The sequence below is a fragment of the Eurosta solidaginis genome, chromosome 1 (genome assembly GCF_040869045.1).
Source record: "Eurosta solidaginis isolate ZX-2024a chromosome 1, ASM4086904v1, whole genome shotgun sequence".
In the NCBI taxonomy this organism is placed as follows: Eukaryota; Metazoa; Arthropoda; class Insecta; order Diptera; family Tephritidae; genus Eurosta; species Eurosta solidaginis.
Genome location: NC_090319.1, coordinates 150,396,644 through 150,414,243, shown reverse-complemented (window position 1 = coordinate 150,414,243; position 17,600 = coordinate 150,396,644). Strand labels below are relative to the sequence as shown.

The following is a 17,600-nucleotide window of genomic DNA, read 5'->3' as shown; positions in this document are numbered from 1 at the left end:
AACACGATAAATTACGTTTTACCCATAACAAATAAAGTAAAATTTAAGAAATTTTAAACATTCGTAATTTTTCAGGACTTGAAGCTCTTTGCGCCACCTCTAACCCTTTTTCGATTGACCTAAAACTTTGTATATTCTAGTTTTTAGGCTATTCGCATATTTCTAGGGGGTGAGATCGAGAATCGGAACACTTTGGAAAATAAGGCCACCCTAATTCACCTATGTATCTTCACCTTCGTTAGCGAATGTGAGATTGGAAATTTCCATTCATTTTCCGGTAGATCACGTAGGCTAATGTTTATAGAGTATATATTTATATATATTATCCTTTTAAATCAACCTCATTCTTTCTAAGACAAAATATCAAATTTATTTAAGTTGAGTTACTAAAAAGGTGATACTTCGCTTCATTACTTTATCCAATATTATTTTTGAGATACTTATTGTGATTTATTATTATCATATTATACTTATATGATTGATATTTAATACTATTTTATAAATAACGCAAGTTATCAGCTTCTTAATAATTGTACTCGATTGACTTTTATGTTGTATTAGATATTGAGTTAGTTCACTTTATAAAATGTTACAAATAACAAGTAAGGAAAGCTAAGTTCGGGTGTAACCGAACATTGCATACTCAGTTGAGAGCTGTGGAGACAAAGTAAGGGAAAATCACCATGTTGTAAAGAGAACCTAGGGTAACCCTGGAATGTGTTTGTATGACATGTGTATCAAATGGAAGATATTAAAGAGTATTTTAAGAGGAAGTGGGCCATAGTTCTATAGATGAACGCCATTTAGGGATATCGCCATAAAGGTGGACCAGGCCTGACTCTAGAATTTGTTTGTACGATATGGGTATCAAATGAAATGTGTTAATGATAATTTTAAAAGGGATTGGGCCTAAGTTCTATAGGTGGACGCCTTTTCGAGATATCGCCATAAAGGTGGACCAAGGGTGACTCTAGAATTTATTTTGTACGATATGGGTATCAAATGAAAGGTGGTAATAACTATTTTAAAAGGGAATGGGCCTTAGTTCTATAGATGGACGCCGTTTCGAGATATCGCCATAAAGATGGACCAGGGGTGACTCTAGAATTTGTTTGTACGATATGGGTATCAAACGAAAGGTGTTAATAAGTGTTTTAAAAGGGAGTGGGCCTTAGTTCTATAGGTGGACGCCTTTTCGGAATATCGTTATAAAAGTGGAACAGGGGTGACTCTAGAATGCGTTTGTACAATATGGGTATCAAGTGAAAGGTGTTAATAAGTATTTTAAAAGGGCGTGGGTCTTAGTTCTATAGGTGGACGCCTTTTCGAAATACCGCCATAAAGGTGGACCAGGAGCGACTCTAGAATTTGTTTGTACGATATGGGTATCAAATGAAAGGTGTTAATGAGTATTTTAAAAGGGCGTAGGCCTTAGTTCTATAGGTGGATGCCTTTTCGAGATATCGCCATAAACGTGAACCAGGGGTGACTCTAGAATTTGTTTGTACGATATGGGTATCAAATGGAAGGTGTTAATGAGTATCTTAAAAGGACGTGGGCCTTAGTTCTATAGGTGGACGCCTTTTCGAAATATCGCCATAAAGGTGGACCAGGGGCGACTCTAGAATTTGTTTGTACGATATGGGTATCAAATGAAAGGTGTTAATGAGTATCGTAAAAGGACGTGGGCCTTAGTTCTATAGGTGGACGCCTTTTCGAAATATCGCCATAAAGGTGGACCAGGGGCGACTCTAGAATTTGATTGTAAGATATGGGTATCAAATGAAAGGTTTTAATGAGTATTTTAAAAAGGAGTAGGCCTTAGTTTTATAGGTGGACGCCTTTTCGAAATATCGCCATAAAGGTTGACCAGGGGTGACTCTAGAATTTGTTTGTACTATATGGGTATCAAATGAAAGGTGTTAATGAGTATTTTAAAAGGGAGTGGGCCTTAGTTCTATAGGTGGACGCCTTTTCGGAATATCGTTATAAAAGTGGACCAGGGGTGACTCTAGAATGCGTTTGTACAATATGGGTATCAAGTGAAAGGTGTTAATGAGTATTTTAAAAGGGCGTGGGTCTTAGTTCTATAGGTGGATGCCTTTTCGAGATATCGCCATAAACGTGGACCAGGGGTGACTCTAGAATTTGTTTGTACGATGTGGGTATCAAATGAAAGGTGTTAATGAGTATTTTAAAAGGGCGTAGGCCTTAGTTCTATAGGTGGATGCCTTTTCGAGATATCGCCATAAACGTGGACCAGGGGTGACTCTAGAATTTGTTTGTACGATATGGGTATCAAATGAAAGGTGTTAATGAGTATCTTAAAAGGACGTGGGCCTTAGTTCTATAGGTGGACGCCTTTTTGAAATATCGCCATAAAGGTGGACCAGTGGCGACTCAAGAATTTGTTTGTACGATATGGGTGTCAAATGAAAGGTGTTAATGAGTATCTTAAAAGGACGTGGGCCATAGTTCTATAGGTGGACGCCTTTTCGAAATATCGCCATAAAGGTGGACCAGGGGTGACTCTAGAATTTGTACTATATGGGTATCAAACGAAAGGTGTTAATAAGTGTTTTAAAAGGGAGTGGGCTTTAGTTCTATAGGTGGACGCCTTTTCGGAATATCGTTATAAAAGTGGACCAGGGGTGACTCTAGAATGCGTTTGTACAATATGGGTATCAAATGAAAGGTGTTAATGAGTATTTTAAAAGGGCGTGGGCCTTAGTTCTATAGGTGGACGCCTTTTCGAAATATCGCCATAAAGGTGGACCAGGGGCGACTCTAGAATTTGTTTGTACGATATGGGTATCAAATGAAAGGTGTTAATGAGTATTTTAAAAAGGAGTGGGCCTTAGTTCTATAGGTGGACGCCTTTTCGAAATATCGCCATAAAGGTGGACCAGGGGTGACTCTAGAATTTGTTTGTACTATATGGGTATCAAACGAAAGGTGTTAATAAGTGTTTTAAAAGGGAGTGGGCTTTAGTTCTATAGGTGGACGCCTTTTCGAAATATCGCCATAAAGGTGGACCAGGGGCGACTCTAGAATTTGTTTGTACGATATGGGTATCAAATGAAAGGTTTTAATAAGTATTTTAAAAGGGCGTGGACCTTAGTTCTATAGGTGACGCCTTTTCGAAATATCGCCATAAAGGTGGGCCAGGGTAACTCTAGAATTTTTCGTACGATATGGGCATCAAATGAAGGTGTTAATGAGTATTTTAAAAAGGAGTGGGCCTTAGTTCTATATGTGGACGCCTTTTCGAGATATCGCCATAAACGTGGACCAGGGGTGACTCTAGAATGCGTTTGTACGATATGGGTATCAATTAAAGGTATTAATGAGGGTTTTAAAAGGTAGTTGCCCTTAGTTGTATATGTGAAGGCGTTTTCGAGATATCTACAAAATGTGGACCAGTGTCATCCAGACATCATCTGTCGGGTGCCGCTAATTTATTTATATATGTAATACCACGTACAGTATTCTTCCAAGATTCCAAGGGCTTTTGATTTCGCCCTGCAAAACTTTTTCATTTTATTCTACTTACTATGGTAGGTGTCACACCCATTTTACCAAGTTTTTCTAAAGTTATATTTTGCGTCAATAGATCAATACAATTACCATGTTTTCGTTCCTTTTTTCGTATTTGGTATATAATTATGGCATTTTTTTCATTTTTCGTAATTTTCGATATCGAAAAAGTGGGCGTGGTCATAGTCGGATTTCGGCCATTTTTTACACCAATACAAAGTGAGTTCAGATAAGTACGTGAACTGTGGTTAGTAAAGATATATCGATTTTTGCTCAAGTTATCGTGTTAAAGGCCGAGCGGAAGGACAGACGGACGAATGTGTATAAAAACTGGGCGTGGCTTCAACCGATTTCGCCCTTTTTCACAGAGAACAGTTACCGTCCTAGGAGCTAAGCCTCTACCAAATTTCACAATGATTGGTTAATTTTTGTTCGACTTATGGCATTAAAAGCATCCTAGACAAATTAAATGAAAAAGGGCGGAGCCCCACCCATTTTGAAATTTTCTTTAATTTTTGTATTTTGATGCACCATATCATTACTGGAGTTGAATTTTGGCATAATTTACTTATATGCTGTAAAGATATTAACTTTTCTTTTAAAATTTGAATTTAAAAATTTTTTTTTAAAAAGTGGGCGTGGTCGTTCTCCGATTTTGCTAATTTTTATTAAGCAGACATAAAGTAATAAGAGTAACGTTCCTGCCAAACTTCATCATGATATCTTCAACGACTGCCAAATTACAGCTTGCAAAACTTCTAAATTGCCTTCATTTAAAAGTGGGCGGTGCCACGCCCACTGTCCAAAATTTTATTAGTTTTCTATTCTGCGTCATAAGCTCAACTCACCTACTAAGTTTCATCACTTAATGCGTATTTGGTAATGAATTATCGCACTTTTTCGATTTTTCGAAATTTTCGATATCGAAAAAGTGGGCGTGGTTATTGTCCGATATCGTTCGTTTTAAATAGCGATCTGAGATGAGTGCCCAGGAACCTACGTACCAAATTTCATCAAGATACCTCAAAATTTACTCAAGTTATCGTGTTAACGGACAGACGGACGGACGGACGGACGGACGGACATGGCTCAATCGAATTTTTTTCGATACTGATGATTTTGATATATGGAAGTCTATATCTATCTCGATTCCTTTATACCTGTACAACCAACCGTTATGCAATCAAAGTTAATATACTCTGTGAGCTCTGCTCAACTGAGTATAAAAAGTATTTGTTATGGCCCATTTGGAAATGGTTGCCATAGTAACTGAAAAGGGTGGCACTATAAACAAACGCATAATTAATAAAACTCGTTGCCTTTTTCTGGATCTAACTTATAAGTTCAAACATTGTTCGATTTCTTCGAATCAGTATCTCTTTAAAAATTCCTTATAAATCATCCTTTCGTACAATGAACACTAGTAGTTCGCCGAACATAAACATCAAAACTTCCGCGAACTCAACAAGGCAACTATTCAATTCGCCAGGTCGACTCATTTCAGCTGCCCGTCCTCCTACATCTCTTCTTTTTTCGGTAAGTAAATAGCAATGAAGTAATTTTATAACGAATCAGGTAAAAAACCTTATAGATCAAGATACAGTTTGAACATCCAACAAAGTTACATTCATCTCTTAAACCGGCGATAAGCTCCTGGAATTTTAGATGAAGCTCTACACAGGTGTGTTTTTCCTGACGTAAAAAACTGAAATGGCGGCCACCATGGGCTGATGGTAGCGTGCTCCGCTGTGTTCACACCCCGGGCAAAGCAACATCAAAGTCTTAGAAATAAGGTTTTTCAATTATAAGAAAATTCTTTTAAGCGGGGTCGCCCCTCGGCAGTGTTTGGCAAGCACTCCAAGCGTATTTCTGCCATGAAAAGCTCTCAGTGAGAACTCATCTGCCTCGCAGATGCCGGTCGGAGTGGGCATAAAACAAGTAGGTCCTGTCCTGCCAATTTGTAGGAAAAATTAAAAAGGAGTACGACGCAAATTGGAAGCTCGGCCTAAAATCTCTTCGGAGGTTATCGCGCCTTACATTTATTTTTTAATAAACTTTAACAATAGCAATAAGGAAAATAATATAATTTAAACCAACTCACTTGTACTTGAAAAAAGTTTACTTGACCCCTGTTTAGTTGTAAAAGTTGCATACGTTTTATCCAAAAAAATATTTTGCAAACCAAATAATGGCTAGGAATGTAGCTAATTACTTGGTTTCTTTAATATCTGAAATGGTTTATAAATTACTAATTTTGTTCAGGATGTGCGGATTGGCGGCCGCTGTGATGCGTGGTAACGTCCTACTACACCGAAGGTTCCGGGTTCATGTTTAGAAAAAAGGTGTTTTAGTTAGAAAAAAGTTTTTCTAAACGGAGTCGCCCCTAGTCAGGAGTTTGCCATGAGAAGCCCCTCAGAGAAAACTGTTCTGCCTTACAGCTTCCGTTCACAGTCGGCTCCCATGGTCCCATCTTTTCTCCATCTATATACATATATACAAATGAATTTGTGTGCGTTAGTACTTTAAAAGCTGAAAAACGTCTATACCGTTTATAAAAATTTTTTCTCTGTTATTTTCGATCTGATTCAGGGCTCAATCAGGGCACAAAATTTAAAAAAAAAAAGCCACAATTGAAAAATATTTTAGCTAATACTCAAAAGCGGTTTTACAGATTTCAATAGTTTTTTCTTTCTTTTATTCAATCGGGCTAAGCGTATATTTATAGCAAAAAAAAATTTGAAAATACTCAATTTATAAATATTTTAGCCAGTAGAACTAATTTGAAGATAGCTCTATTATCCTCTTTGGTTTGTATAGTACTTTTTACTTAGCAGCATTCATTAGATATGCGAAATGCAATACTTAACCATGTACCATATGACGTAGGCGGGAATGTAAGATTTCCTCGCCGAAATCTAAGCTTGTGTTAGTTTTGGCCTATATGTACTGGGCCGGACGAAATGTTTGAATGTGTTGGTAATAAGAATCGACACAAAATCAAAATTTAATATTTTGTCTAGAGTTGTGCTTTTTCGTTAATTTCAGAGATTCGAATCTTTCGTCCTTTTTCTGATGAACAACAAGTTGTTCTTTTTGTTCATCTGTTCTTTTTTTTCAAGCAAATTTGTTCACTGCTGCTTGCACCCGCGAAAAAAGCCAACAAGTATAACGAACTAAAAGAACAAATGAACAAATAGAACCGAAATCGAAGATCTAGTTCAGTTGAGAGACTCGGTCAATTGAACAAGTTTAGAACGAAAGGACCCAACTCTAATTTTTTCTCTGGTTTGACTTTTGTGCTTGTTGATGAGGCGAAGGCGGGCATGGAAGTTAAGAAAAATGCTTGCATATTTTAGCGACATTTGCTATTTTATATGGTCGCCTATTACCATGCCAGCTTTCGACTTTTAACTAGCAAAAAATTTTGCTTTGATATTGAAGAAAATGCGCTTTATCGGCAAAATTTTGCTATTTTGGCGCAATATCATCAGCATTTTTATAATTTCAGCTAAAAAAAAAGTAAAAAAGCATTAACCGGAGAGAGCTTCGAACCCACGAAATCGTACAACAATGCAGTTGCCTATACAGCTGAGCCACAATAGCTTGTGACGTTTGATAGCCTAACAGGCAGTTATAAGCATTAGTTTCAATCTAGTGAGTTGTGAGTGGTGAGTGAATGCGTAGGACATATATATAATTTCTAACTTGGAAACATATTTATATGTTGTACAAAGGAGATAGCCCAATTATCCTCCATAGTTCGTATAGTACTTTTTACTTAGCAGCAGTTAAAAACGAGATGCAATTTATCTTGATAATTTCTTTGTCGATAATATTTCGGAGTCTTTCAACGGAAACGGTGGAAATTTTTTGATAAACGATTAGCTTAACGTTAAGGTGCATCCCTGCTTTCCATTGAATGAATAGTCTGAATCAAATAAAAGACATGCAAAACAGAATACAGAGTTTTTACTGACTGAATGAACCGCGGACGTGTAACTTCCTCACCATTGAGAAGGTTTCTATCAAATAATGTATCAGTTAATGTCCATACCTCTCCATCGATGTAAACTCGTTCTGTGCTAGAGAAATCAAGGTTTCGGTTTACATCCATGTGTTGCTACATAATCTCTAAAGGAGTCGCTTATGATCCATTTTCCTGGGTTATCACTCATGGCACTTTCTTTAGACACAATGTTTTCCATTCTTTCAACTGAAACTTGAATCTGGCGTCTCTTTTTAACACGCTTTTATTAGCTTGGCCTGTATCTATGTAACGGAATCTTTGAGCTTAATTTTCACCGGTTTCTAGAAGTCTCATTAATTTGAAACTTTGCATACGTATCAAGGACCGATGACAATGCATTATTGTGATGGTGTGGTGACATAAGGTCAACGGCTATAAGGTCAATTGGCCTTATTACCACTTTGAATGGCCATAAGTTTGATTGAAACTTTGCACACGTATCAAGGCTCGATGACAATGCAATAATGTGATGGTGGGGTGACATAAGGTAAACGGACATAAGGTCAATTGAACTTATGACCACCCCAAATGGCCATAGATTTGAAACCTTGCACTTAATGCGAAAAACGCATTCCTTTATTATTGATAGAAGTGGATGCATGGCACATCTACGAAAGAGCATACTGGAGCCCTTTTTAACACGCTTTTATTAGCTTGGCCTGTATGTATCTATGTATGTATGTATCCATGTATGTATGTAACGGAATCTGGAGTGGAGCCGAGAGCCCCGGTAATGCAGAGCTCCGAACTCCGTTGCACCTTTTGAAGCATTTTAAGATAGGTACTTTTAGCTAGTGCAGGCCACCAGACCAAGGCACCATAAAGAAGAATCGGGCGCACAACGGCGGTGTAAATCCAGTAGGTGACCTTAGGGGAGAATCCCAAGGAGGTGCCAATTGCCCTCTTGCAGGTGAACAGCTCTGCTGCTGCCTTCTTGGACCGCTCCACTATATGGCCACTCTATAACAGCTTCCTATCCAGAATGACTCCCAAATACTTTACTTGATCGCTAAACGCTAAGAACGTACCCCCAATTCTTGGCGGTGTAAGATTTGGTATTTTGTACCTCCTCATGAAGAGAACAAGCTCGGTTTTATCCGCGTTGACTTCTAAACCTGTGGCGGGTTGTACTCCTGGAGCAGCTCCAGGATGTCAGCTGGGTCCGTTGGCGTCACTGGAACCCAGGATCTAGCCCTTGGTCGTGAGGGGATATTACGCGCCTCCAGTACCTTGACGGTGGACCAGGGTTGTCTTTCTTAACCTTAACGGCCACCGTAACGAGCGCGGCCTCGATCTACTTCCACTGTTGTTTCGGGATCCTGCTATCTTCGCTGCTCTCGTCTATAATGCCAATGATCTGCCGACCCTTGGCAATTTCGGCAAAAAACCGCCTCCAGCCTCCCTGCGTCTTGGCCCTTTTCGGTGCCGTGGGGTTGGATTCATCCATGGCCCGCTGGCGTTTCAAGGTTTCATCACTCGACTAAAACTTGTAAAATTACTTGAACTAAAAAATTAAAAATAAATAATAGTTTAAAAAAACTAAAAAACACGCTTTTATAGCTAACTGAACTAAAAAATAGAAAATAATTTTCAATTAAAAACAGTTTATATAACAGTATAGAAGGCCAAACAATCATTTATAGTTAATCACCTCAAAATGAAATTATAATAAAATTTAAGTTATTAACAGAATAATTTAATTCACATTAAAAAGCGTGGGTGCTTGATATTGAATGTTACGATCATTCTATTGGCAACTATCTGAAAGGAAAGATATGAAATATAATCAAATACACCCCACGCTTTTTACTGTGAATTAAATTATTCGGTTAATAACATTAATTTTATTATAATTTCATTTTGAGGTGATTAACTATAAATGATTGTTTGACCTTCTATACTGTTACATAAACTCTTTTTAATTGAAAATTATTTTCTAATTTTTATTTCGGTTAGCTATAAAAGCGTGTTTTTTTAGTTTTTTTAAACTATTATTTATTTCATTCAGATTCGTTGGGTGAAAAGAAGACGTCGTAATAATAGCCTGATCATGATACGTTGAAGAAAATAAGCTTTCCTTATTAGGTAAAAATGGGGATGGTTTACTTGCTGAGTCTTTGATATCATCTTTGTCATCTGAAACTAAAAAATTTACTATCCATAATCAAACTATACATTGTTTTACATACTCTTAAATGAAACATGTTGAAATGGATATGATAGAGACCACATGAACAGTTTTTCTGTGAATATAACAATTTTTATAGTGGAATCAAATGTATTTTTATGCTCGTCATGTACAAAATGCTATTCAATAAAAATCTGGACGATATCATGCTTTTGACATGGGGAATAGTTAGTAAATCAGTTTTTATACATATGTAGTGCGTATTGGTCTATCTTTTCGTGAAAATATGAAAAGAAGTCATTTGCAATATTTATATACATATTGTGACGAATATTACGATCTCTATCTAAGGTTATTAAATAAAAGCACAACAACAGAAACATTAAGCAAGCTACATAAACACATTAATCATCATTTACCCATATACATACAAGGCAACGAAGATATAACTCACATACAGATGCAGTCATCGGTGGAAGTATTACTCGCATATACACGCGAGAGGCTATGCGAGAGGCTATAAACTTGTATCTGTAGTTTAAAGCTGGTAGCGTATAGCTGTAGAAAATTATAGCAGAAGAAACGTCTACATAGACATTTGGGCACAGAGTATAAAAGCAGCGAAAGCTGAGTAATCTGTAATCAGTTTGATTTAAGCACGCTATTGGTTGCGAAGTATAAGTGTTATTGTGAAGTACTTTCAAAGTAGTCTAATAAAGAACATTTTGCATTATTGATTGTTGGAGTTGTTTATTCAACAGTTTAGCGATGCGAACGTTAGTAGAAGATGTAAAATAAGCGGAGTTTCCCTAAATTCGTTACAATTGGTGTCAAAAGAGGAATTGTTAAATAAATTCAGAGGACAACAAGCACATGGCAAAGTTAAGAGATTTAAGGATCTAGCAACGAAAAAGGAGTTGGAGAACCGTGGATTGAATACAAGCGGCAATGAGATCGAACTTCAAGCACGGCTGCGAGACGGAAGGAATTAATGTGGACGATGATGTCTTTCGTCCTTATGGGGACGAGACAACAACAAAAATTTAAAAAAAAAGAAACATCGCAGACACAGACTTGAACATGATATTGGCTGCAAACATCGACAGTGTCATCTCAACTGGAATCGCACCGTATAACATCAAAAATGGAAGCACAGGAGGCACGAATTTCAGAAATGTCGTCGCATATATCATCCCAACTGGAAGAACAGAAGACATATATGGCATCACAACTGGAAGAGCAGAAGGCATATATGACATCTCAGTTGGCTGAGCAGTTGAAAGCACAAGAGGATCACATATCCTCGCAGCTGGAGGCACAGTAAACAAAATTCTCATCGCAGCTGGCGGTTTTTAGTGAAAGACAGGATAAAATTGAGGCCGAGATGGATGCTTTGAAAGATCGGATTCAGGAGTTACAATTGAACCGTCCAATCACTTCAACGTCTACTCTGAAGGTAAAATCCCCAACTTTTGATGGTTCTGTTCCTTTCCAGGTATTTAAGCTCCAATTTGAGGAGGCGTCAGCAGCGAACAACTGGAATGCCGAAGATAAATTTCTTGCATTTTTGGTGCTTTAAAAGGACCAGCTGCTGAGATATTACAGACCATCCCAGAGTACGAACGTAACAGTTATGAAGCATTGATGGCCGCTGTAGAACGACGCACATAGGTAGATTTTAGACATTTAGGCGGCCATAACTGAATTTCTGAAAGTTGCCACAATTACAAAAAAAGCATTGCCAAAGCTTGAGAATAGACAGGGGAGCAATAATTCTACCCCTTCCTATCGATAGCATACTTTGCGCTAGCAGTCAAGTAATAGGAACTTAGCTATTTCTGAAACGCATGTTATCGTTTTTTTTTAACCTATGTGAAATCGCATGTTTTAACGTGAATATTTTAAGTTTTAAGACAATTGAATTGAGTAATTGTGATAGATTCTGATATTTCAGGTAAATATTAACATTATTAATGGTGTTTGTGATTTTTAAAAGTTATAAATGAATAAAGAACTAATTTTATTTAGGATGTTAAAAAAATGTAAATTTTTTTTTTGGTGTTCAAAACCAGTTTTGTTATGTTTCCAAGTACGTCGAAGTGAAAATTAGTTTTGAATATTGTACTTGGTACAATTAGTTTGCCAAGTTCATTAAATTTTGCTGCATATACTTGCAGATAAGGGGTTAGATAGAGGGTTTGATACACCCTTGTTTTTGTACAAAAAGAAAAATTACCTCACTGCGCTGGAATTTTTTAGTGTTACACAGTGTAATATTTATTTTAATATAGCCAATTATTTACACAAATTATTATAATATAATAAAACCAATTAAAAATTTACCCTTGATAAAGACAGAACTAAGTTATTACAATTCTTGCTGTACAACAAGAAAAATAGCCTCACTGCGCACGTATTTTTTAGTGTTACACAGTGAAATATATATTTTTTTAATATAACCGATTAGTTACACAAATTATTATAATTTTTTTTTTGTTAAACAGTTTTAAGAAGATATAGGCAATAAAATATTTTTGGCCTCCTAAAACTTGAAAATCTACCTATGTGCGACGGTACGGAAGCGAACACAGGAAACAGATCTACCAAATAGAATTGCAAAACCGGTACCAAAAAGCTAACGAGACTTTGCAGGAGTTTGCCTCGGATGTTGAAAGATTGGCTCATCTAGCAAATGCGGACGCACCCGTGGAATATACCGAGGGGGTAAAAATCCAGAGCTTTATTAATGGAATACGAGATGTCGCAACGATGCGAGCGACATACGCAAACCCAAAACCTACACTCAGAGAAAAAATCGTTCTAAAACGAACGAAACAAGTTCAAAATTAAGAACATTCGTTGACAAAATTCTGTTAAGTACGTTTTTTCTTAACTTGTGACCGATGGGCTTGTTTTAAGAACAGTTTTTCCAAGCACACCGTTCGTATTTTACGACTAGTTTGGTATTGATGTATGAAACTTCTGTGCACATTTCAAGCACTACTTGAGCTTGATTTAAGATTTTTCGTTTTCACGCTTCGAGAACGTTTTGGGGTCGATTTAACATTGTTCGGTCTCAATTAAAGAACGGTTCGTGCTTGATCTTTGGTGGGAAGGGAAAGTATTTTTTTAAATATATTTATTTATTTTTTATTAATAATAATTTTTTTGTCATAAATAAAAAATATTTATAACAAAAAAATTGTAATTAAAATTCAAAAGTTTAAGAAAAAATGCATAATAAGCATTTCCTCATACATTTCTCTTATTGAGAAATTATTCTTATTTGAAGATGTAATTTGCATATATATTTAAAACATTTCATAACAAGTTTGAGAATTACCTGTGCATATGTGAATGGAACTGAACGAAAAATAAGAATTAAAAAAATAGAAAAAAAAATTATTTTAAAAAAATTCAGTTTGACGGTGATCGAACCCGCGCCACACGATCGCAAGCGCAACATCATAGCCGCTGGGCCACTACAACTGCTTGATATATGGTGCCAAATGTTGAATTTAACATTGTAGTGCACACGAATTGTACCGTTTTTTTTTCCTGGACTTAATTTAAGAACATCGTTCTCAAGGACTGAAAGAGTTATCAAATGCTTCAAATGCGTGAGGCCAGGTAACATTGCACGTCATTGCGATCTTGATCCTAGTGGTTTCATCAGCTTGGGTGGTCTTAAGAACAAAGCTGGAGGAGATGAGCAAGAGCGAGTCGGATGTAAAGATCGAAAGCCAGCTCTAGCTGTGGAATGTCCCGTTATCTCTGTATCATAAATCGGAAGGAAATGGAGCAGACTTACCTTCAGAGGAAAGGTGGATAGCAAAGAACGTGTACTGACTGTAGATACGGGCGCATCTCATTCCTGGAGAATAAAGCCATTACCTGGAGCAAGGTTGCGTACGGTCACTGGCGAGTATAACCAAGTCCAAAGAGAAGTGGTATGTGAGCTCTTAATTGGAAAGGTCACGATTCTACACAAATTCGTTGTGGCGGAGATTGCTGATGAAGTCATATTGGGAGTAGACTTCTTAATTGATCATGACATCAGGATCGACATGCAAAGAAGGAATATGCGCTATAAGAACCAGGATATACCACTTAACTTCAGTTTGGAGAAAGGGTTCAGCAGTAAGCGAGTACTGGTGGAGGAGATTCAACAGAGACCACAAAAGTCAAAGAAGCAAAGTTGATGGAATGAATGGAAACCCAAGGTACCCGCGAGAAAAACACTGGCATTGACAAACCCTAATAGATGCACTAAAACGAACGAAAGAATTTCCCAGAAAGAATGCAATGATGGTTTCAAGCCAGGGCGCACTACTCTTGTGAAACGTCCGAACGATACTGATTATGCGAATCCAATACGTAAAGCGCAAGCTCTACAACAGAGTGTGAGGGAACGAGCCAGGGTAATGAGCGGTAAGGTGAGACACAGGTTTGACAAAAACAATAATTTGGAAGGTTTTTGGAGGGAGATTTCGTGCTGCTATACAACTCTCATCGACGGAAAGGTGTTCCATCCAAAGTTTGGTGCATATGGGAAGGCCCGTACTAAGTTGTTAAGAGGATCAGTGATGCCATCTACCGCATACAAAAAATTGGGAAACCAAAAAATAGAGTGGTAGTTCATTTGGAGAGGCTAGCAGCAGTTAGATCGAGAGATTTGTCTGATCGGGACGATTAGATTTAGGTGGAGGGCAGTGTGACGAACATTACCATCTCTAAGGTTATTAAATAAAGGCGCAACAACAGAAACATTACGCAAGCTACATAAACACATTAATCATCATATACCCTTATACATACAAGGCAACGAAGAGATAACTCACATACAGATGTACACTGAAAGAAATGGTGCTAGTAAAGTCAAAAAACCGGTTCCGTGAAATTGATCCAATTACGATTAATTCGACCGAGTTCTTTGTCAAACGAAAAAATTAGTTTAGTTATTTCAACAGAAGAGAAATTGTTGCTCTTAAGTTAACAAAATTCTGTAAAATTGACAGATTCCTGGTCAATCTGACTGATTTTTCTGTTAACACAACTGACCTCACTGGTCATCTGGTCATTTCAACAGCGATCAATAGTCACTCACTGAGCTCTCTACTTTGTACTTATGACGATGGTGCCACTTGTTTAAAAAAAATACCAAAATAAGAAAACCACCAAATCGAAAAAACACACAAAATGGGAAAACAGCAAAAAACTAGTTTTTCAGTTATCAATACAAAACGAAAAAGCCTTTTTGAATTTACTGTGCAAAAAATTATGAGATGCCGGGACAACTATTTATCGGGTACAATTTTGCAACTTCTCCTCTGTTGCAAAAGTTTTGTTTGAACGAACAGGATTTTTCCAAAGTTAGTAACAAAGTTGTGAAGAGTTCAAGTTTTTACGAATTTTCACTAACGCGAAAGAGTTTAATAAGATAATAAAAAAACATCCTTTTTTAATGTTGATGTTTCCGATAAAATAAAATCTGAGTTGTTTTGGAATCGTTTTAACTTAGAGTGTCACCAAAATTAAACTTACCGAATTGCATGTAAAGTTAATCCAGTGGTGAATTACCTTCTAGCGATTTGATTCTTTACTTTTATATAACTTATAAGTCCTCTATTTAAAATGTTATGTCAAACATTTATACATGTTTTGTTCGAAACAATCAAGTGTGGCAACTACACGTGAGAGAAGAAATTGAGAATGAGCTGAGCTGCAACCGAAAGAATTGAGAATCAGTTTTGTGACTACTATTTTCATTTCTGTTTGCAAAACGAAGTTCAAAACTATAAATTAAATAAATTATAAAATATAAAATTTTTCGAAAGTGCGTTTAATAAAACAAAATAATAAAGAGTGTAATGTTTAATGTGAAGTTCGGTTAATAAGTGCCACCGTGGTGTGATGGTAGCGTGCTCCGCCTGCCACACTGTATGCCCTGGGTTCGCACCACGGGCAAAGCAACATCAAAATTTTAGAAATAAGGATTTTCAATTAGAATAAAATTTTTGTAAGCGGGGTCGCCCCTAGGCAGTGTTTGGCAACCGCTCCGGGTGTATTTCTGCCATGAAAAGCTCTCAGTGAAAACTCATCTGCCTCGCAGATGCCGTTCGGAGTCGGCATAAAACATGTAGGTCCGGTCCTGGCAATTTGTTGGGAGAATCAACAGGAGCATGATGCAAATTGGAAGAGAAACTCGGCCTTAGATCTGTTAGGAGGTTATCTCGCCTTAAATTTATTTATTTATATGGCAACATAGGTACTTTCGTACAAAGCTGTCGCAAAAACTTTTTTTGTTCATTTAACTACTAAAACGGTCTATTACGAATCAACGATTTGTGCGCAGTTGATTCAACATCTTGTTGCGATGGATAAAAATTAACAGAAATTCCGGCTGAATTGACCCACATTTCGGTTGATTTTACCAGTATTTTTCTTTCAGTGTAGTCATCGGTGGAAGTATTACTAACATATACACGCGCATATGGCTATGCGAGAGGATATAAACGTGTATCTGTAGTTTATAACTGGTAGCGTATAGCTGGTATCCAAGTAGAAAATTCTAGCAGCAGAAACGTCTAAACATTTGGGCACAAAGTATAAAAGCAGCGAAAGCTGTGTAATCTGTTATCAGTTTGATTTAAGCACGCTATAGGTTGCGAAGTATAAGTGTTATTGTGAAGTACTTTCAAAGTAGTCTAATAAAGACCATCTTGCATTATTGAATATTGGAGTTGTTTATTCAACAGTTTGGCGATACGAACGTTAGTAGAAGGTGTAAAATAAGCGTAGTTTGCCTAAATTCGTTACAATATTCAATATGAGTGTTAAACATTACAATTAAGTATCTGAAATCGTCACTTTTCTATGCCCGAGTAAGTTTTTATTATCAGAAAACATGTTAAAAATGAGAAATTTGATTGAAATCGTTTCGAAAATGAGCCGAGAAAACATGTTACAAATGAGAAATTTGATTGAAATCATTTCGAAAATGAGCAGAGAAATGCAGATTATTATTTAATGCATAAGGAAGAGTAATTTTTCTGACGAAATCATTTCGAAAATGAATCCGATGTTTTCCAATAACTTCAAATCGATTCTCTAAGAATAATAAAAAATCTAGTCCTTTGAACTTTCATTGGTATATATATGTAATAAGATCATTTTTTTCATTACTTTGGCACAGCAGTGCACCATTTGTGATAATGCTGGAATTTAAATGACGCGTAAGGTATTGTGCGGGAGTATGTTTCAAGCAATGATTTCACGCAGTGTATATAATCTCAACGCCTTTCAGTGGGGATCATGTACAGAAAAAGTTTATAAATGCCGTGCAATTTAATCGATAATCTTAAAAAGAGTTTCAACCAGTGTGAATTATTTTGACATATATACCTCCTTGCTCCGAGATAGAGCAATCTTCAATATCAATATGCTTTCCTTCTGTACCATCTTTTTGGTGAAAAAATTATGTAGTCTTGGAGTTCCTTATTAGTTTTCTCTAAATCCCGCTTTTTAACCCTTAACCTTTTGCGCTCGCAACTCATATCTTTGAAACACACATAATAATCTTCAAACGAACCGATAACTATTTAAATTATTTGTTGCCAGCCGTCAAGCGTTCAAAGATATTTAATCGATCGGGAACAGAATGACAGCTAATCACAGTTGGCTGGAGCTGGATAGCAATAACTTTCATGCAATGAGAAAATAATTCTGTTGAGTTATCCGGAAGGGAAGAGCCGTGTCGATAAAGTCATGTTGGCGCAACGTTGCGTCCCTTGACATACAACAATGCTGTCGCACGCTGCATAAATCCTATCGAATTAACAGGAGAGCAAACACTATAGAATCGGGATGATGTATATATATATATTGATACGCGAGATATAGAAACAG

General features: G+C 36.8%; 1 protein-coding gene across 3 annotated transcripts in view; it reads left to right on the top strand.

Annotated features, from left to right (window-relative positions):
• The window catches only part of nompB (intraflagellar transport protein 88-like protein nompB), a 524,325-nt gene that overhangs the window by 73,429 nt on the left and 433,296 nt on the right, over nucleotides 1-17,600 (top strand). For 2 of the 3 annotated variants that reach the window (XM_067759942.1, XM_067759943.1), the window contains exon 1: nucleotides 4,944-5,073. The exons of the other annotated variant lie outside the window; for it this stretch is intronic. In XM_067759942.1, the coding sequence (XP_067616043.1) occupies nucleotides 4,951-5,073 (123 nt within the window). In that variant the 5' untranslated portion in view covers nucleotides 4,944-4,950. Of the gene's footprint in view, nucleotides 1-4,943; nucleotides 5,074-17,600 lie in introns of those variants that run through there. 3 annotated transcript variants of the gene reach the window in all.